The sequence below is a fragment of the Rhineura floridana genome, chromosome 5 (assembly GCF_030035675.1).
Source record: "Rhineura floridana isolate rRhiFlo1 chromosome 5, rRhiFlo1.hap2, whole genome shotgun sequence".
Lineage (NCBI taxonomy): Eukaryota > Metazoa > Chordata > Lepidosauria > Squamata > Rhineuridae > Rhineura > Rhineura floridana.
Window position 1 is genome coordinate 97,919,347 of NC_084484.1, and position 21,631 is coordinate 97,940,977.

General features: G+C 39.2%; 1 protein-coding gene across 6 annotated transcripts in view; it reads left to right on the top strand.

Annotated features, from left to right (window-relative positions):
* BRWD1 (bromodomain and WD repeat domain containing 1) overlaps positions 1–21,631 on the top strand; it is a 76,953-nt gene that overhangs the window by 47,811 nt on the left and 7,511 nt on the right. For 4 of the 6 annotated variants that reach the window (XM_061627663.1, XM_061627661.1, XM_061627659.1 and 1 more), the window contains 16 exons: positions 1,655–1,779; positions 1,870–1,952; positions 2,378–2,489; positions 3,016–3,077; positions 4,561–4,719; positions 4,950–5,070; positions 5,796–5,921; positions 8,433–8,508; positions 9,197–9,238; positions 9,425–9,571; positions 10,244–10,396; positions 11,693–11,865; positions 15,475–15,707; positions 17,292–17,459; positions 18,599–19,501; positions 20,204–21,112. In XM_061627663.1, the coding sequence (XP_061483647.1) occupies positions 1,655–1,779; positions 1,870–1,952; positions 2,378–2,489; positions 3,016–3,077; positions 4,561–4,719; positions 4,950–5,070; positions 5,796–5,921; positions 8,433–8,508; positions 9,197–9,238; positions 9,425–9,571; positions 10,244–10,396; positions 11,693–11,865; positions 15,475–15,707; positions 17,292–17,459; positions 18,599–19,501; positions 20,204–21,112 (3,592 nt within the window). Of the gene's footprint in view, positions 1–1,654; positions 1,780–1,869; positions 1,953–2,377; positions 2,490–3,015; positions 3,078–4,560; positions 4,720–4,949; positions 5,071–5,795; positions 5,922–8,432; positions 8,509–9,196; positions 9,239–9,424; positions 9,572–10,243; positions 10,397–11,692; positions 11,866–15,474; positions 15,708–17,291; positions 17,460–17,797; positions 17,875–18,598; positions 19,502–20,203; positions 21,113–21,631 lie in introns of those variants that run through there. The other 2 variants (XM_061627660.1, XM_061627664.1) reach the window with 2 other exon arrangements.

The following is a 21,631-nucleotide window of genomic DNA, read 5'->3' on the forward strand; positions in this document are numbered from 1 at the left end:
TTGGAAGTCACAAGTGGGGTGAGTGCTGTTGTGCTCGTGTCCTTCTCATAGACATCTATTTGGCCACTGTGAGAACAGGATGCCAGACTAGATAGGCCTTCAGCCTGATCAAGCAGGGCCTTTTGTATCTTGGGAGTTAGGAAACTGAGGTTTGAACCTCAAGTCTTTTATTTGAAACCTCACGTGAACTACTTCACCACATTGGCTCCTGCAGGTGTGTTTCTATATTATATTGAGTCTCGCTTCACAATTAATCTATTGCTTAATTACCCGATAGTCACTTGTATTTTCTTTTTTTAAAAAAACAATCACAGTAGTGCTTTGTGCAAGCTACAGTGACATTGCAGTCCATACTAAACTCTTAGTTCTATTTTATTTATTTTATTAAATTTATATCGTGTTCTTCCTCCCAGAAGGAGGGAGGAATTTGAAATAATTTTGGGTTGCATTCAACTAATATTTACTCAGAATAGACCCTAAATTAATGGACCTGAGTTTAGTCGCTATTAATTTCAGTGGGACTGCTCTGAGTAACAGTTAGTTGAATACAACCTTATACTTCAGTGATCTACACAAAAAAAATCTCTGTTTCTGCTGATGTAAGCCAACACAGCGTAGACAAAGAGTCCAGGAATTATTATAACAGTTTTATTGTAAACGAGTAATTCTTTGTAGTCTGTGTGCAATACCATGAATGGGGTTGGCTCAGATTAAAAAATTGCAAAAAAAAAATATAGAGCTTGGAGCATGAAGCACTCTACCCTTTTTCTCCTTGATTAACTCTTTGGTGCAAACCAATTCAGTCAAGAGGGTTGTGCTAGCACCTTACCCACTCAGTTTCTTTTTTATTTGCAGCTAACTGGTGTGTTACAGTTTTTTGGTTTATATTTTTATTTGACGATGTTTCTCTTCATTGCTCATCAAGGTGGCACTCGTATTATTTAAGCCTTATTTAATTTGTGATCAGTTTTGGTGAGTTCAGTAGCTCTAGAGATACAGAATGTGCTGCTGGTCCTGGAGATGACTATTCTGCAACCCGCAAGATAGGACCACATTGTTCACACATTTACCCAACAACTAGGTCACTTTCAACATTCACTTGCTACAAATATAAGCCTAATGTCTCCTGATACTTTTTAAAAAAAATTAATATAGGGAAACTTAGGTTAGAATTCAAAGAAATGAGCAGAAAGAAAATAGCAGTGCTCTACTACAGGATGTAAATAGACCTTCCATAAGTGGAAGGCACCTGCTGCATTTTGGGATTCTCTCTAATGTCTGCCTTCCATTTTGCCCTGAAATACTTTTCGCTAAATTTCTTTGTTTCTAGGAATAGAACAATAATGGTGCTTTTGAAATAATCAGAATAGCCAAGAATCAGCCCTTTAGAATACTTAAGGTCCTAGAAATGAGTACAGGTTAAAAAGGGTTTTTTTGCTTTAAAAGGCTAACATAAGTTTGGTAGCTGAGGATTTGAGTTTTGAAAACTGGCTTGGAAATAAGATGATGACTTCTTTGTAAGATTAAGAACTGTTTAAGTTTGTTGTGCTCATTGTTGCTGGACTCTGTTACCATTCACACTTTCATATATTGTGAATTAGTTAGCCATTGTACTAATATTAATGAGAATCTTCATTATGTGTACATCTGTTAGGAACAAGAATTGGTAAAAATTGTTGGGATACGTTATGAAGTTGGGCCTCCTACACTGTGCTGCCTTAAGCTTACCCTTATGGATCATGTTACAGGACAACTTCTGGACAAATCATTTTCCCTCAAGTATGTCTTTTTTTCCATGTGTATTTTTTATTTATGCAGACGATAGGCTATTGTACACATTTGAGGACTAAGTTTTAATCTTCTGTCTAGATACCATGACATGCCAGATGTTATTGACTTCCTTGTGTTACGTCAGTTCTATGATGAAGCACGACAAAGGAACTGGCAACCTAGTAAGTCTGTCCTTTTCAGATTATAGAAATATCATTTTGGTAGTACTGTACAGTGTTTGTTTTTGATATTGAACTTCAGTCCCCGTATGTCATCAAACACTGCAACTAGGCAAAATGTGGAGGGCAATTTCGAATGATTTGCTAACTTGAACCGATGATAATTTGTTGTGATGGCAAGGTATTCCTTTTATAAATTATAGGAATGGAATTTAAAACCTAAACACGTTGTGGCATTGGTTAAAAGTTCCTGAGAGGCGACTGCCTTCCTTCCTTCGAACACTAGGGAAGTAAACTCACCTGGGCCCAGTATGCCAGCATGGGAGGAATAGTATTTTAATAGCCGCATAATTACCCACACAGTCATGGACTAGTTTTAAAAAAGCAAATTTAAAAGGGCTATATAATATGTTGTGTTTTTCTTACAGATGATCGCTTTCGTTCAATTATTGATGATGCTTGGTGGTTTGGAACAGTTCTGAGTCAAGAGCCGTATCAGCCACAATATCCTGACAGCCCTTTTCAGTGTTACAGTGTTAAGTATGTATATTTTGCATGGTCACGTCATATTGATGGTAAAGACAGCTTTAAAAGCAAACCAGCATTTGCACCTTCTTTGATTGCTGTTAACACTTTTCTGAAGGCATGTCATTGTTTATAAAGAAGAGAGAAGGCAACCTTTAAGCTTACCTTTTCTTTTCGAAACATTGAACAAGAACACAGATGTTGAAGTGATGTACCCAGTGAAGTGGAGCCGCAATGCTAGATACCCTGTTGCAGTGTCACTGTTGCTTATCAGGAGGGAAAGGGATGCAGCAGTTGGGGCTGTGCAGGCATATCAGCAGAGCCAATCTGATACTTGCATTTGTTAGGTTTGTAGGGAGGGTGCAAAGGAAAAGGGCTTGTGACTTACTGAACTCTTGGGAGAGGAGGGAAAGCAACATAAACAGGGAACTTTAAATGCAAAATCTTGCATTTTGGGATATGATCTTAAGTATGGTAATTATTAATTTTCTATTTGAAAATCTTTACATTTCATTTTATATTTTGCTAATTTGTTAAATAGGTGGGACAATGGCGAAACTGAAAGACTCAGCCCATGGGACATGGAACCTATTCCAGAGAATGGTATGCAAAAATAAAATGTTGATTTTTTTCTTGTTCGTTGAACAAAGGGATGACTATTAGTCTGTTTCTTCAAGTTCTGTACAGTACTTGTTAGCAAATTAGTAATATTTTTCAGAATATTAATAGCACCGAAGAGAAGAGCTAATTCTATGACATTTTAAGGGTTCTCCCATAATTAATAGTTGTTTAGTATAACATTTAATTAACATTTAAGTGTTTAACTGAAGTAGTTGAAGTAGTCAATGGATGAAGTAGTCGTTCACAAAATATTTAAAGAAGTTGCTTGTAAATGAGAAAAGGTATATTGGTGGGTTTGTTTGTTACAGAGAATTGGCAATAATACTCACACAACTGATAAATGCTTACCTTGTTTTGTTCCGTTCAGTGTCAGCTCCCAGACATGATTATTTGTATTTATTAGTCTCTTGATACCAAAAAAGTCTCAAAAGAGAGAATAATAAAATACAAACAGATAAAATCAGTAAGAAGCCAAGTTAAAAATTGATGTCCAATACAACATTCCTAAAAGGCCTTATTACCAAACAATATAAGAAGGAAGACAATGCCATCGTATATCTCTTTTTTTTAAAAAAATAGCCAAAAGTAGTGCCAGGAGGTTACAAGGTTGAGCAAAGGAATGATGGGGATAAAGGCCTGCTTAACCCTGGTTCAGAACTGCACCACCTCCCAACTGCTGTTCCATTTATAGGCTACCTCTATCTTTTTCCACTTTGACCGGGTGGAGATCAATAAACCATTGAGTACTTGCAGGCTTTTCTCTGCTGCTGTTATTCAGTGATGTGGCTAAAAACAATGTATGGATGAATTTGCTGTGCTTGATCTAGTGCTAATGTACCTAACAGATTTTGCAAATCATCACTACTTGTGGGCATGTGTTCTTGATTCCCTGATCTACACTAACAAGCAGGAAGATTTCCTGTCTAGGCTAAGGATTGGCTATAGGGTTCGTACACATCACATATTGGCGGATGATAGAGGCCCTACCAGTAGTTATGCTTTGTAATTGTTTAACAGTTAAGCGGGTTTTGTTTCAGGATCCAGATTTATTTTACACAAGCTACAGTTAGGGAGCAATTGGATGGTTCTCATTTTTAAGCCCTGGTGTACTGTTTATTACTGCACTCAGTAATAGATATTTGACACTAGTATGTTGCCTTGCCCTTGTTTTTCTTTAAGCAACTGGATAACTTCCATTGTAGCTCATCTCTATTTATTGTCTTGGAACAAAGGCCATATTCAAGAATTTGTAGAACTGTGGATCTAATTTTGACTCCTTTTTTAAGGGAGTTGATGCACAATGATGTGAGCATGGGTGTTGAGTAAACAAAAATTGAAATTATATTATTGCCAAGTGCCTGGTTACCTCTGGCTTTAAAAGTTTGTACCATAAGAAGTGGTGTTTAATAAACTTACTGTATTTTGTTTTGTTCTCCTAATATTTCCTGTATTTGTTGAAAATAAGTAGTTGATCAGCCGGTGGAATTGGGAGCTAGTGTTTCTGTGACTGCTGAAGAGATGGCAAAACTATTATACAAACCTCAAAAGGGAGAATGGCAGGGAAGATCCCAAGGTGAAGAATGTGAACGGATTATCACTGGAATTGATCAGCTTTTCACACTAGGTAAGGATCTAGAAATCTAATAAATTATCTCACTCCTGAGAGTGAGTGTGTGTCGCAGATTAAAAACTCAGGATGCACAGTGCAAGTATTTTGACTGTAAATATAATTTATTCCGGTTTCCCAAGTTTCTAAACCAGGACTTAACCTGGTTGTAATTTTTAAGAGATTATTTGTATGGAAAACCATGTACTAGACATTAATTTAGCTGTTTGATGTTATTGTTATTACAGATATTTCAGCAGCATTTGCTGGCCCAGTTGATCTGAATAGGTATCCAAAGTATAGTACAGTAATAGCTTATCCAACAGACCTTTGGACAATCCGAATGAGACTTGTCAACCAGTTTTACAGGTTAGTCTGTTTTTGTACTAAAAACAAGGTGGCACATCTGTCTTAACAATTTCTGCAAAATTAAGCCACCTGTAAATACTGAATATTTGGGAAATCCTCACAATATGCTCATTTGGTTAGTACAGTACAAATAAGCCAAATTTATGAATAACTTCAAAAGGATTTAAATATGTACTACCATTGATATATAATAAACTTCTGGGTTAGCTACAGTATCACAGTTTTCAATATTTCAAAGAAGCTTTTAGTTAACTGTTAAAAGAATGCACAGAAACCTGACTGGCTTGATCTTGCCCTTCTAGCACATTGTGAGGGAGTTAATGTCCTGTATAATAACCTCTATGTGGGAGGGATTTGTTGATGGCTTGAGTGTCTGCGCTGGACCACAGATGTACCATCAATAAGTAGCAGATTCAGAATCTTTTACATGTAATTGTGTGGTAAAAGTAAGCACAGGGTGGGTGCTGATGAAAATAATACCTTCAGTAGTTTTAAAAGTACGAAGAACACTGATGTACTTTTGCATGAATTGATCATTGTTAAAGGGAGTTGGACAATACTACTGACTAGAACATGGAGTGTTTTTGTTCAGCAAGATAATGTATATTATAAATGAAAAGGGTTGTTTTTCACTTAAACATTTCCAGTTCTACTGCCTGAAGGTTTATTCTTACGTGATATCTCTCTCATGTTTGAAAGTGTAGTCTGTTTACTATTAAATATAGGAGGCTCTCTGCACTGATTTGGGAAGTGAGATGTATTGAGAGCAATGCTCGGACCTTCAATGAACCCAACAGCGCTATTGCTAGGTCTGCTCAGAAAATCACAGATCAGCTCTTAGAATTCATTAGGTAAGCAATATTTCAGGATGAAATATGAAATGTGTAAGTTTGTTGCTAAAAAGAGGCGGTTTTGAGACCACTCCTGAAGAGACCCTCCCTAGACTCAGAAAACCTTAATAACTATAGGCCAGTAGCAAATGTTCCATTCCTGGGCAAGGTCCTTGAATGAGTGGTGGCAGGCCAGCTCCAGACACTCTTGGATGAGACCAATTATCTGGATCCATTTCAGTCAGGTTGCAGGCCTGGTTTTGACACGGAAACAGCCTTAGTCGCCCTGTATGATGACCTCTGTCGGGAGAGAGACAGGGGGAGTGTTATTCTGTTGATTCTACTTAATCTCTCAGCAGCTTTCGATATCATCAACCATGGTATCCTTCTGGGAAGACTGGCTGAGTTGGGAGTGGGAGGGTGTGATGATCCCACCTCTGGCTCCCCCTGTCAGGTTCCCACGTGCTTGTGGCTACCGCCTTTCACTAGGCACCACCTCAGGACACCACCACTCAGGATCGTTGATTTTATTTTTTCTCACTCCGCTCTAGCACAGATCTCACAAGATCCCACTGCTAGGCAGCACCACTAGTCACTCCCTGTAAACAATACTGCTAGAGACTTTCCCTCAGTCTCTCTGTAGCTTGTTACTTTGTGTCTGGGTGCCCTTGCTGTCCACAACCCCCTTGTATCTTTGTCTGCAAAGCGTACAATCCTGGATTGCTCTGGATACTTGACGTTGTTACAATATCTCCCTTCACCGCTGCCACCATATGATACAGTTTCCCTTCAGCCTTGGTAATTACCCTGCCCTCCCTTATGGCCTGTGTATTCCCTGCCAAGGATCAGGCTTTTGGTAAACCAATAAAAGTATTTATTTGGTAACACCAGGAAATAACACGATTACTTTAGGAATGTGTAACAAGCGTATGGTTTCATATAGTGTCACTCTTTATGTTTCTGGTCATATATATACTGTCTAAATATCAGCCAAATATAATCCAACCCTCCCTCAGAACTCTGCCATCCAAATAACTCTCCACTAACGACTCTCCAACAACTCTCACCAACCGACCCCCTCTCAACTGTCATCCTCCCATTTATATCCTCAGCCATTCAAACACTCAGCCAATCATCATCCAGCATTCTCCAGCCTTCCAACCCATGCTCTCCCCCCTCTCATTCAATTTACTTACCATATATCCCTTAATAAACCCACCATATTTACAGGATTTAACATATAAGGACATCACAGAGGGACTGCATGGCGGTGGTTCCACTCCTACTTGGCGGGTTGGCTCCAGAAGGTGGTGCTTGGGGAACATTACTTGGCACCCTGGACTCTCCAGTATGGGGTTCCACAGGGGTCAGTTCTGTCCCCCACGCTGTTCAACATCTACATGAAACCGTTGGGTGCGGACATCCGGAGCTTTGGAGTGTATTGCCATCAGTATGCTGATGACACGCAGCTCTATTTCTCCTTCTCATCTTCAGGTGAGGTTGTCAGTGTGCTGAACCGGTGCCTGGCTGCAACAATGGACTGGATGAGGGCTAATAAACTGAAGCTCAATCCAGACAAGACTGAGATGCTGCTAGTGGGTGGTTCTTCTGACTGGATGGCAGATGTCCAACCTGTCCTGGATGGGGTTGCACTCCCCCTGAAGGAGCAGGTTTGTAGCTTGGGGGTTCTCCTAGAACCATCTCTGTCACTTGAGGCTCAGGTAGCCTTGGTGGCGTGGAGTGCCTTCTACCAACTTTGGTTGGTGGCCCTATCTGGACAGGGATAACCTGGCTTCAGTTGTCCATGCTCTGGTAATCTCCAAGTTAGATTACTGCAGTGCACTCTATGTGGGGCTGCCTTTGAAGACGGTTTGGAAGCTGCAGCTTTTGCAAAATGCAGCAGCCAGGTTGGTAACTGACCAACGGTTTGAACATATAAAACCGATTCTAGCCTCCTTGCATTGGCTGCCTGTATGTTTCAGAGCTCGATTCAAGGTGCTGGTTTTAACCTATAAAGCCTTACATGTGTTGGGACCACAATATCTGATGGAATGCCTCTCCCGACACAAACCCACCCATACACTACGCTCAAAATCCAAGGCCCTCTTCCAGTGCCTACTCCGAGGGAAGCTTGGAGGCTGGCAACGAGGGAGAGAGCCTTCTCAGTGGTGGCCCCCAAATTATGGAATGATCTCCCTGACAAGGTGTGCCTGGTGCCAACACTGTTATCTTTTCGGCGCCAGGTCAAGACTTTCCTCTTTTCCCAGGCATTTTAGCATGTGTTTTTAAATTGCTTTTTAAAAATGTGTTTTTAAATTTGTATATTTGTTTTTAAAGTTTTTAATTGCTGTAAACTGCCCAGAGAGCTTCGGCTATGGGGCGGTATACAAATACAATCAATCAATTAAAAAAAGGGAATTAGAGTTTTATTTCTGGCAGTTGCTTTTGACCATTGGTTGCTGTTACCCTCCCGAGAGTGCAGAGGACACAACAAGATATGACCTATCCTAACATGACATTTTTATTTTCCAGGAATCCAAATTGTACAGATATTTTTGAGTTGTGCATTGCAACTAACAATGAGGACTGCATTGATCCTGATGATCTGGTAATAAAATCTGATTCTTACCCTGTAGAGATCATTCTTAGCTTTTTCTTCCTGTTTTAGTGCTATTTTATTAAGACCTATCCTTTTTCTTCACCTTAGTAAAAGCAGAATGGACTCATAATTGTAAGTTTGAACAGGATGGTTTCTAGCACATTTTCTCTAAATGGTAACTTAAAAAAAAAGTGGCGCCCTCCAATAATGTTGCCATGTAGAGTCCTGTGCTAGCCACTCATATTCATTCCCTTTCCCACAACAGCCAGACAGCATTTTGGGGGGTGGGGGGTTGAATGTGTGTGTGTGGACACACTGATGCCCAATCCCAGCTACATTAAAGTCTTAGATTTCTCCATTGATTGACAGCTCTCACTTCTGTTCCTGGGGACATGACTTCTCAGTGTGAACCTGGAAGTGCCCTATGCAAACACTGTAGTGATTCTCTTCCCTTTTTATATCTATGACATTCTGTTCCCCCTCCCCCCCAGTCAGTTAACATTCTGTGGTCATTGAGACCTCATTGGGAATCCCCGTCCCCCCCAACATTTCCCCCTTCAAAGATTTATTTATACTCTGAAAACCTCAGCATTACCCAGCATCTCCTGGTGTGTTGTTTTGGATAGGTAAAACATGGGAAAACGTGAATCAGTATTAGAAGGAATGATGCTGATGAACTTGTCTGGTCTGTTTTTAGGATGATGAAGAGACGTATATGCCCAGAACACCTTCTAGAAAAGTAAGTACCTTATCAATAACTTTGGCCCAATCTGTAAGATAGTAGCAATTTTATAATAATACTAGTTACAATATAGAAGGATATTAAAGGTTATGGCCCAGTCTATTCTAGCAGTTCGGCCATCATTTTGTTAGATATTCCTTATTACCATTTTATATATAGGAATATTGCATTTCTGCTTTAAAGAGACAGGTCTTGAAGAGGAAAATGATTGTGAAACCCAGCTATGATGAAAACAGTTGGAAGAAGCAATGCATGGAACTTGTAAATCTGATTTTCCAGTGTGAAGATTCTGAGCCATTTAGACAACCTGTTGACCTGGATCAATATCCTGTAAGTTATTGTTCATTGATATGCATTTCATATAGTATTTCTGGTGTGCAATGTACTTTCCTATTCTTGTGAAGAGAAACGTGTAAGAATGAGTAGCTTAGGTTGAGAGAGCTATTTATCTTTGGCTGACCTGCAAGCTCCATTGTCAAATAGTGATATAACAGCTGAGAGCCTGCATGTCATGACACAAGTGTGTTCCTCTGGGTTGATGCCTATGAGAAACTTTTACAAAGGAATGGCAAATGAAGAATATACACTGGAATTGCAAAAATCTGTGGGCGATTTTGGAGTTTGGTGAGCAAGAATTGGCAGAAATAGTCACACTATCTCCAGAGGATCTTTCATTCATAGCCACTGTAGATTTGGCAGGATTTAGTATTTTAACATAACATCTTTCAAATATTCTGTTCTCCATGGAGAAGAAAATATAAATGTCAGAGTCTGTCTTCGAGCTGCATGGTCAAATTCGACTAATATAACTGTGCTTCTTTTCAATCCCTAGAAAAATGTATATTATAATTACCTGGGATTAATGTTTCACACACAGTGTGCTCCAGGTTTTTTTTTAATGTTTCCAGAGTTACACTATGTACAAGAAAACTCACCCCTCCCCCATCCTTCTCTGCCCCAAACTTCCTTTAATAATGGAGTTACTTGGCTCCCTTTATTTAGGACTACCGGGAAATTATAGACACACCGATGGACTTGGGCACAGTGAAGGAGACATTAGAAGCTGGAAACTATGACACTCCAATGGAGCTTTGCAAAGATATTAGATTAATATTTTGCAATGCTAAAGCATATACTCCAAACAAAAGATCCAAGGTAATGTTTTTGTACTGTTTAACATACTAGTCAAATCAACATTTGTCCCCATTAGAGGTTAAAGAGAGAAAGGAAGAAAAAAATAGATCTTAAATAATTTGAAATCCTGTTTCAGCATTAAAGGAGACTATTTTGAATAGAGAAATTCAGGTAAGTTTCTAGTTATAAAGCCAGTTTAAAGCACACAAAATAGTAACTTAATCGATCACAAGGAAGTCATAAGATGTATATACCGAGTAACCTTCCATGATAAATCTTGCAAAATTGTAAAGTAATTGTGCTTCCAAACAATATATCCTAGCTGAATGATTTTCTTTAGCCAAATAACATTGGAAATAAACCTAAATTTATTTGAGCAGATACATTTGAGTTGTTAAAACATACATCTTGTTTACCAGGGTCTTATACTATATAATATATATATATACTATATAATAAAAATGTTCCAAATAACGGTTGCATGTTAGCCATACTATGAGATTTTTCAGTTGCTTTCCTTTTATTTTCTTTGGGATTATCTGTTCTTCCTCATTATATTGTTAAATACAAACTTCTCTACTTTAAATACTAGCTTCATTGTGATTTCATAAAGATTAAATCTTAATGAAATAGTTTCATAAGCTTTGAATGATTCATTGACCAGGAGACACCACCACACTTGGAAAACCAATTAGAGGTGTTTATGAACTTAAGCAACATTTTTAGAAAGCCTAAACAGTTTTGGGGTTAACTTTAAGAACAATCTATCAATTGCCTTTTGAACTTTTGCAAATGAGTCAGAAGCATTTCTAGAACTAAACGTAAAAAGAAACTAATTGGGTGACTTAAAGTAATCCTTTAAATCTATCAATATTTTTATATCAACAACTAGTAATTTTTTTAAAATTAATAACAGTCTGGAAAAGTATATTCGATGTATCCTATTACTTCCATCAGTTACTTTTCAATCTCAGCTTTGTGTTTCTAGTTTTTCTGAATGATATTTTAAAACAATTATTGTGAGTTGGTTTTCAATGTGTTCAACTTGAAACAAATGTTAATTACAACCAAACTGAGAAATACAGGAATGCCCAAAATGCCGGAATAGTTTGCAAAAGAAGCATAATGTCATATGACTGATACATATAATTGTGTGTGTATAGCAGAAAGTACATTTAGTGCATAAATCTCATTTAATTTTTATTCATGGCTTAGGTATCTTAAGTGTTTTTTAAATTCTTATAATAAATTTGTTGATTAGGTCGCTGTGCATGAGTGTCTAACTTTTTTAATGAACATGAATATTTTCCAATATAGATATATAGCATGACATTGAGGTTGTCTGCACTCATTGAGGAAAAAATGAGAAGAATTATCTCTGACTTTAGAACTGGACATAAATACAATCGAAGATTACGGAGAAGTCACAGGCACAATAGGAAGTTGCAAAGTCAAAATAAAACACTACAGCACTCTGCCAAAACACTTAGGTAAGTCTTTCTCAGTCTTAGGCTCTTAACAACATTGATTTATTACTTTTGTAACCCACATTTTCCCCCAGGAGCTCAAGGTGGCATATAAACACGGTTCTCCTCCTGATTTCATCCTCACAATAACTCTGTGAAGTAGGTTAGGCTGAGAGACAGTGACTGGCCCAGGGTCACCTAGTGAGCTTCTTGGCCGAGCAGGGATTTGAACCCTGGTCTCCCACTCTGTCAGTATACCACACTGGCTCTCCATTAATTAATTAATTATGATGATGATGTTACTTTGTGGAGCACTCCTGATGGCAGTTAATTTGAGGATATGATTTGAGAGGCTAAGACTGCAATCCTATGATGCCACCTTACCCTGAGAGGGGCTTACTTCTGAGTAGGCATGTATAGGATTCTTCTGCAAGATAAACAACATAATTACACAGCCACAAGAGTGGCTGTATACAATAGCCAGCGTGAATTTTTAACATTCTGCAATGTTAAATTGAAAATAACCCCCATGCCATTCTGATGCTTCCCATAAGCTCATTTAAAAACAAGCCCTTACAAAATTTAGTCCTGAACTCAGAAATGCTTGCTTAACAACCCTCTCAATTTTTATGGCAATACACAAAACAGTCAGAGAGAACAGATAGTTCAAAGTCTAAAAAGAGAGAGAAAAAACCCAGAGCCCTTTTGGACTTTTTTCTCTCAGAATGCTCATAATCTGTTGAAATTCATTAAAAATCAGCCATGTTCATAGAGTACCTGTAATCCTAACGCTGACCTTGCCCCATACTCTGACCTTCATCTTCTGCAGTTTAAAAGTTAAAAAAAATGCCTGGCTGATTTTTAATTAATTTACGAAATTTTGGCTTGAACACAATGATAATGTTGAGCATGCTCAGTAAGAACCAACTAGTGTTCTAAAAGCCAGACTCGCAGCTGCTGGGCTTGGCTAATCAGGGGGCCACACCCACACCAGACTTTGATTTCACGTGAGAGAGTCATGGCTTTCCTCCAAAGAATCCTGGGAAGTGTAGTTTGTGAAGGGTGCTGAGAGGAGACTCCTGTTCCATTGACAGAGGTTCAGTGGCTAGAGTGGGTTAACAGTCAGCCACTCTGATTGAAGGTCTGTTTGGGGAACAGGTCGTCTCCTAGCAATTCTCAGCACCCTTCACTAACTACACTTCCTAGGATTCTTTGAGAGAAGCCATAACCGTCCAAAGTGAAATAAAGGCCTGGTGTGGATGTGGCCAGGGACAGCTTTGGTTTAAATTTGGGTGGGAGGCTACATGTGCCTGCTGTAGAATAAAAAGGTGGGGGAAATGCTGAAAAGCAATGACACTCTTCACAGTGTTTTCCTTTTGGAAAGGAAAGGGGCTTCCCCTCCCTGCCCCTCCCCGGGTCAGTGTTGGACACAGCCATAAAGCACACTGGGTGACCTTTGGCCAGTCACTGCCTCTCAGCCTCAGAGGAAGGCAATGGTAAAACCACCTCTGAATACCGTTTATCATGAAAACCCTATTCATAGGGTCGCCATAAATCAGGATTGACTTGAAGGTAGTTCATTTCCATTTTCAAACCCAATCTCCTCCCCTCCCCCAGGTCAGTTTCGCCTATCCTAAGCATGATTGCATAGGAGTAAATCCCATTGAACTGAATAAGCATGCAAATGATCAGACCTGCCTTTCCCCTCCTTCCCCTCTCCTCTCCCTTCCTGCTACCCTCCCTTCCTCCTCCTCCTCTGCCCACTCCAGCCTCCCTCCCTTCCTCCTCCTCCTCTGCCCACTCCAGCCTCTCTCCCTCCTCCCCCCGTCAGTTTTACCTATCCTAAGCATGATTGTACGGGAGTAAATCCGATTGAACTCAGTAAACATGCAAATGATCAAACCTATTCTCTTCCCCTCCCTCCTCCTGCCTGCTCCCATCCCCTGTGGTCAGTTTCACCTACCCTAAGCATGATTGCAGGGGAGTAAATCTCACTGAACTCAATAAGTATGCAAATGATCAATCCATTCTCAGCAAACTTGCACAGGATCCCATTTCTTACCTCCCGGGTTAAAAAGCAGAGAAATTCACGAATAGGCAAAAAAACCTTGCGGTTTAAGAACGTATCTACAGCCCACAGGTATTTGAAAACTTGAAAAAGCAGGGAAATTGGGCAGCTATAGTGAATGCACCAGGGGAGCAGGAGACCTGACCTCATCTCTGAGATATTGGACTGCCCAATTTCCCTGCTTTTTAATGTTTAATAGAAATATCTGTGGGCTATAGGTACGTTCTTAAACTGCAAGGTTTTTTCCTATTAGTGAATCTCCTCATCTGATCAACTCCTGGTTTTTGGCTGACGGACATTGTTTCCTTGTCTGAACTGGTTTCATTGTGATTCTAGGGACTTCTGGATCCATTTGGTTTAGGATTAGTCTGGTGCTGTATGCTTACCTTTCTTCAAACAGCCAAAACATTTGACTTGTATTTAATACAGATTTAGTAAGGTACCCTAATTAGGAATAAATGCTTGTGCTCCAATGTAATAATGCATTCTATTCTCCTGTTTACCATCTTGGACTACACTTTTCCATATGCTATTTTTCTGCAGCATGAAAATCTTGTAGGAATGCATAATTGCTGACAAACCAGGGACCCAGTCCTACTCAGATTTGGATGGGTGTGGTGCATTTGAGATGTGTGGCATATATGTTCTGTGTATCCTGCCTTCCTCCAAAATTTACTCCAGCTTCCACTGTATAGAGTGCTTTTTACATGTTTGATAGTTTGAGGAACACGCATTTATTTATTTTATAAAAACAAACCACTCCTTTCCACTAGAAACAGCCCTCAAGGTAACTTACACTATTCAGGATGAAAGGTAGGATGTATATTCAACCAGTAAATAAAATAATATAAAATGTTGACAAAATTAGAATGATTTAAACAGGTTGAACAAGACATTACAAAAAGAGCAATGCTGCTATAACAGTTTAGGCTGAAATCAATTAAATTAAAGATATACATTGGTATGTGGTATAGGTGTGATTTTTCCCTGGGTGCCAGTCCATCATGTTGGTTTAGCCTACCATCTGGCACCCAGCTACAGGAAATGCACTATATCTTGGAGGAAGTAGTTAGCAGTCACTGGCTTGTAGAGGCCAGTTAATTTCCTGTCCTTTGTCCAAGGCAGATATCATAGTCCTAACTCCACATCTCCTGCATGAGATTTTTCTGCACCTGTTTCTCCTACTTTCTACTCCTACTCCTTCGTACTATTTATCCTGATTTTTTTACCTTCCCTTTTTTCTTTGGGGTTGTGTTTCACAGAGGGGAAAGGCTTTTCCCTCCTTTTTCCTTGCTTACCCAGGCCTTCCTTCCTGTCATTCCCATTGTGAAGATGTACATTGGTATATGGTATAGGTGTAACTTTCAATTACTGACAATATAAATAGGAAAAAATTACAGAGTATTCTGCATTGATTTTGTTGTCTCTTGCTAAGTAACTTATAATTGACATAATATTTGAGGCATCTTGCCAAACTGGGAAAATACCCTTGTGAAATGCAAAAGAACTTCATAAAATACATCCACATTCATGGACTGCATATTGATTTTATTCTGTTCATCAAGAAATGGAAAGCAGAAGCAGTGTCAATCTCAGGCAAAAAATCAATCTGAGCCAGAAGACTCTTCTAACCAGAATACCTCAAGCAGAAAGTTCTGTGATACAAGCCATAAAATGTATACTGGCAGCTCCAGCCGCAGCATTGCTGACATATCTTCTGATTCCACCTCTGCCTCGTCATTTGGGAAAAATGCACGCACAAGAAGCACAGCTGTAGTGCGCAGTTCCACATTGTCAGGTGAGTAACCTGTTTTGGGGAAAATGGTTAAAGAAGCTTTACAGTCTAAATGTAAATGCCCCTTGTTTCTTGCTGTTAAAATTGCTTTCATCTCAAGAAGGTATAATCTTACTTATATTAATCAAAACCGGCCATACAAAATTTTGCCATTTTCCAAAATACCACTATTCATCAGTTTTGCAGAACTGAACGCTTTTTTATTAGTAGCTTGCTTTTCTTTTAAAAAAAATATTTATATCGTGACTTTTCTCCAAGGAGCTCAGGACAGCATGCCATACATAATTCTCTCCTCCCTCATTTTATCTTCACAACAAGCCTGGGAGGTAAGTCAGACAGAATGCTGACCCAGGGTTACCCAGGGAGCTCTGTGGTGGAGTAGGGATTTGAAGCTGGATTTCTCCAGTCCTGGTCCAACACCCTTACTGGAATTTAAATAAATTGGCATATGCCAAACAATCACATTTATCTCAAAGTCTTCCGGAAGACTTAGAAAAAATAACATACACATCTGCTGGCTTGTTTAACATGTGAAATTCTTCCTTTTGGTATTAGTTTATTGAACTTACTTTAATTTTATTAGATATCCTTTGTGAACTGTACAATTGAAGAGCATATGCAATTACTGTTCTATTTGTATCTTATGGATAGATGTGAATTTCAGTAAATACTAATCAAGTTTCCCAGTATCACCCTTTTAATTTGCAAGAAAGTAATGGATGTGACAGTCACGTATTTACTACTCTGTTTCATGCTGAATAACTAAGAAGCAAAAAGGAGTTAGGAATGCTTGGTCTGTATATTTTGACTAGGTTGGTTTTCTGTTGTCTTTCCAGTTAAGAGATTGTTTGGCCTAAGAGCAGCTTGCAAGGAGGGGTGCTATTGTGGACCTGGCCTCCTGGCTACAGTGTTGCTGCCACATACTGGAATAGTGAGGAATCAAGGCAGAGAGTAGCAAAATCAAGTGGTTTGGATCGACACTGGCACGGCCAAACTGCCCCAGCTTTGCTGACGCCCTGCCCCCTTCACTGTCCCCAGAAGGCCAAGTCTGTGGCAATGCCCCTCCCCACCAGCCACCCCGACTCTGACAATTTTTTAAAATGATTAACATCTGCCCAAATGTATAAAAACTGCTACTGTCTGAAGCCCAGTTGTTATTCAATAGCTGCACATATTTTGGAATAGGGACGGTGAGTGTCATGAGGATGCATAATTCTCCTGCCAAATACCTTTGGACGTGACATGTGTACAAGTATGAGTGAGAGTGTGTCTTGTGCGCCACTTGCACTTTTAAATGTATATGTCATCTGCTGCATTTCTTAATTTTGATCTGCGTAGCTTGACACAAACCGTTGGACATGTTGGTGGAGCAGATGGGAACTGGAATCCAATAGCATCCTTGCTTTAGAATCTTGAGAAAAGGAGAAAATAGGATTTGGGTGACTTAAGAAAACAAGCAATAATAAAATATGGGAAATTTCAAACATATTCTTATATCTGCAGTTTCTAGACATTGTGCTGATGTGTTTTTGAAGAAAAAGGGAAATCCCGTTTGAAGGCCTGTTAACAATTACCTAACTTTTCCAGAAAGTGAGCTGGACCACTCAACAACTGCTTCATCTTCAAGTAGTTCAGAGGAAAGCAAAGAAAGTTCTGCAGAAATCTCATCTCCTATATTACATAATGGAACATCCAGGAAAAAGAGATGTAACTTCAGGATTACTAGAAACAGGGTGTATCAACAAAAGCAAATGGGTAAGAGTGATTCAACTAATGTGGATTGCTGAACTCTTCCATTACTCCCAAGTCTGTAGCTGTAAATTTATTTTGAAATCTGAGATTGTGTCTTTCGGCCCTATAGAGATCCTCAAGCCAGCTTAATGACAACAAAAATCATACTAGCATATAAATATTTCTAAATGAAAATAATTTCCTGAAGTATTAAAAACAATCATAGTAGATATTACAAATGCCGGAGCGCATAATATTTATACAATTGCTACTTTAAAAGTCATCAGAAATACTATGTATTAACCAGTGTTCTGAAAATCCAAGTAAGCCTGGCAGGTCTGCTCCTTGTACTCATTCCACAGTTAAAGCACTGAAAACAAGTCCCATCAGATGGCTTAGAAACATGAGAGAGATCATACAGCAGGAGGAATTCCTTAAGGTAACCTCGATCCAGATCTTGACTTCCCTCACCTTCCGCCAGCCACCTTGACGCATCTGTTTACAGTTGCAGTGTGGATTCAAACTGTGCCTGCAAACATACATTTTTCCTTTGCAAAGCCAGTCTGCAAAGCAAAAGCACTCCTTTGGAGGTCTGCCGGCAATGCTTATCAGATAGTTGGTATTGTCAGCATGCCCAGCTTGCCAGGGAGCAATCAGGAGCACATTTTAACCTGTTGATTGTTCCTTTGCAGCCACATATTTACCTGCCCCACACCTGATGTCACATATGAGATGTATTTTGGCAGGTGGACATAATTTGGAGAAAACAGTCTAATTAGACCCACAGGCCAGAGGTTTTCCACCACTGGCTTTAAAGGACAAATCAGTATTTTGAATTATAGTTGAAAATTTAACTTGAAGTTCAGAAACCAACTTGCTGTTTGTGACCAGGTACAATTTTGGGATCTTGGTTTGCATGTAATTTACTGTTCAGTAAGGAAAATGCTAGACTAAAATACAATCATGCCAAGATTTTTTCAAATGTGTCTCTTGCTGTAATATTGTGAATGATTGTGGAGCTAATATTTTAAATAAATTCTTAATTTAATTTAAATAAATCTTCAAAGGAGATTGGAATCCCACTGTAGTCTAAAATAGTGTTCCAAAGCTTTGATGAACAAAAAACATTCAGTATATGTAAACCACCTCATTTTTATGTCTAGTTTCTCAAGAGAATGGAAGTAGCCAAAGAACTACCAGGAGACAAATATCTGAAAGAGAAGCTGATAATTCAGAGGAGCTTCGTGAGATTTTGAGCAACAGATCTAGAAGGCACAGAAAAATTCCACGTAGAAGTGCTGCTGTGGCAGCTAATAAATTAAAACTGATGAGTGATGTAGAAGAGGAGCTCTCAAGCTCAGAAAGTGTTGGTATTGGAAGCAAAAACAGAAAACTGCCTCATCGCAGTGCTTCTGCTGCAGCCAGAAAAGTATTACTAAATGACTCGGAGGAAAGTTCCATACAGTCTGAAAGTGACACAGAAGTAGAAGAATTTGACAGAAGGAAAATGTCCAGAACTGGTTCAGGTGCTGTTGCTGTTCAAAAAAAGCATGCTAGTGAATCTGAAAGTGGGAGCTCAAATTCTGAAAATGGCAGGCAAAAAATACTAAACAGCTGTTGTGATAATAGTCAAAAGCAGCCATGCAGAGCTACCCAGTCTATGTCTCCCAAAATAAAACTCCCTGTTGAATTCTCAGATGATGACTCCAAAAGCCATGTATCAGAGGATGGGAGCACTCAAAAAACTTCTTATCAGTTACCTTTTGCATTCAAAAGTAATACCAGGAACATCTCTGATGCAGATTCTGAGCCAGACAAATGCAGTGGTTTAGAAAAACAGACTTGTAAAAGAGCATCAACTCATTTCAGGAAAGCTAAAGTACTGAGTGACTCGGAGGAAGAATTGGAGTCAAGGAAAGAGGAAAAGTGCACTAATTTTTCAGAGAGCAGGGGTTTTTCTAAGACTTCAAGACTACCCAAAGATAGCTCCAAGTCTTTGTCTGATTTGGAGTCTGGAACCAATAGTAGTAACTCAACAAAAAGAAGAAAAAGGGAAATCAGAAAAGGTAACATATTTTAAATGTATGAAATGTGATTTAATGCATGCTCCAAATTTAAAATGCTTTTTTTTTAGCATAACTTAGCACGAAAGTCGAGCTATATTCAGCAGAGTTTACTTTGATGAACAAAACATCTCCAGAACATAAACTGTGGGATTTAAGCAGCCTAACAGTTCTAAAGATAGCAACCCTATAGTTAATCCTAGTCACTAACTATTGCAGGCATGATTGATTTAAAACAGCTTGCTTAACTGGATATAGTTTTAAAGTATTTGCTATATAATATTAAACTGAGGATATAGCTCTCAATTCGTAAAGTTTAATATCTAGGGTGATATCCAGTTGTGGCATCCCGTTTGCACAAGCGGCACTTCCCTTTCTCCTCTCCTTGCAGCCCTAGCTCCCACACTTCCAAAATCTGCTACAGAGGTTTCAGTCTTGCCCCTAGTCTTTATAAGACCAGGATGTCATGGTACACTTTGTTTGCTCTTGCTAAGGAAATGTGGGGTTGATTTGTTTATATGGAGGTGGGTTAACAACAAATAGATTATGTCTTGACATCAGATGTGTGCATATATACACTCTAGTTTTAGTAAGTATTTTATAAATGGGCATTTTTCAACAGAACTAATCTTTATTAATGTTTTTTATTGTGGTATGCGTTTTGGGCCTGCTTTTATTAAGAATTTATTTGCATGCCTTTTATAGAACGTGTCATGCAAGAGAATGGATGTAGAAGATCTGCCAGGAAAAGACTGCATGAAAGCGATGCTCAAAAAGAAGAGGGAGCTTACAGAACAAAAAATACTGACCATCATGGTTACCAAAGATTACCACGTAGAAGTGCTACTCTGGCAGTTAATAAACTGAAGCTCCTGAATGATGTGGAAGATCTTTCAAACTCAGAAGGCAGAGGCTTTGAGAGCAATAATGGAAAACTGAGCCATCACAGTGTAGCTTCTACAACTAGGAGGTTAAGCAGTTCAGGGGGTGGAGGCCAACCATCTGGGGAAAAAAATGGACGATATAGCAGAAGAAAGCGCATTCAGGCTGTTTCTGCTAGGAGGTACAATAGTGAATCTGAAAATAGTTCAGATTCTGAAAGGACTTTAAGAAGGAACAGACGCGTTAAAGCCCATGAGCGTCAGCGTAGAACTGCCAATGATGAATCCCCTAATATAAAACCCAGGGTGGAAGTTTCAGAAAGGAATCCCAAAAGCCATATGTCAAAGGACAGGAGTCTTGAAAAACTTTCTACATATTTGCATAGTATTGTAGCAAGTTCTGAATCTGAACTTGATGCTGAGTTAGACCAAAACAGTGGTAAATCTAAGAAGCAGCACAACTCCTGGAAAACTGCAGATTCTCTCAGTAAGTCAAAAGCCAAAAATCACATCAGAACCACAACAGAATTGGATGCAGAACATACAGGGGATGGAATAAGCTCTCTGCCAGTCATCAAGGAACCTTCAAGAAAGCTAAAGTCTAAATGCACTGCAGACTCCAGTTGCCCTTCTCATCTGGACACTGAATTGTATTCCAATAGAAGTAATTGCAGTGATGACACAATAGAGCAACACAAGAAAAAGAAGGGGAAAGTGGAATCTATTAAGAAAGGTAATGTTTCTTGTACTGTATTTCTAAACCAGTGACTAAGGGGAAAGTAAGGATAACAGATCAATCTGCTGTTGGGGTCCAACAAACCCCTGAAAGTCCTAGTTGGAAATAAAGTGTAAAGACTTGTTTTTAAAATATATGAAGATATATATTTATAAAATCTACACACAGCCCCTGCATGCTTCGCACACCACCACACACACACACAGGGTCTCTGTCTTTCTCTCTCTCTCTCTCTCTCTCTCTCTCTCTGCCCCATTTAGGGTCCTTACTGGCCTTCCACCTGCCAGGCTGCCTCCACCATGCCTCAGCTAAGGTTAATATCTCAGTTAAAGTGTTAACTGGACATTACTTCTTTAACAGAAACTTTCCTACCAGAGGTAGGAATAACATGGAAAGAATAGGGATAGGTTCATACAGCTGCTCATAGATGGTGGGGGCAGCTTCGACGGGGGCTTTAAAGGGTGCCTACCCAGCACCCAAGATCCTCCGTGGCGCAGAGTGGTAAGCGGCGGTAAC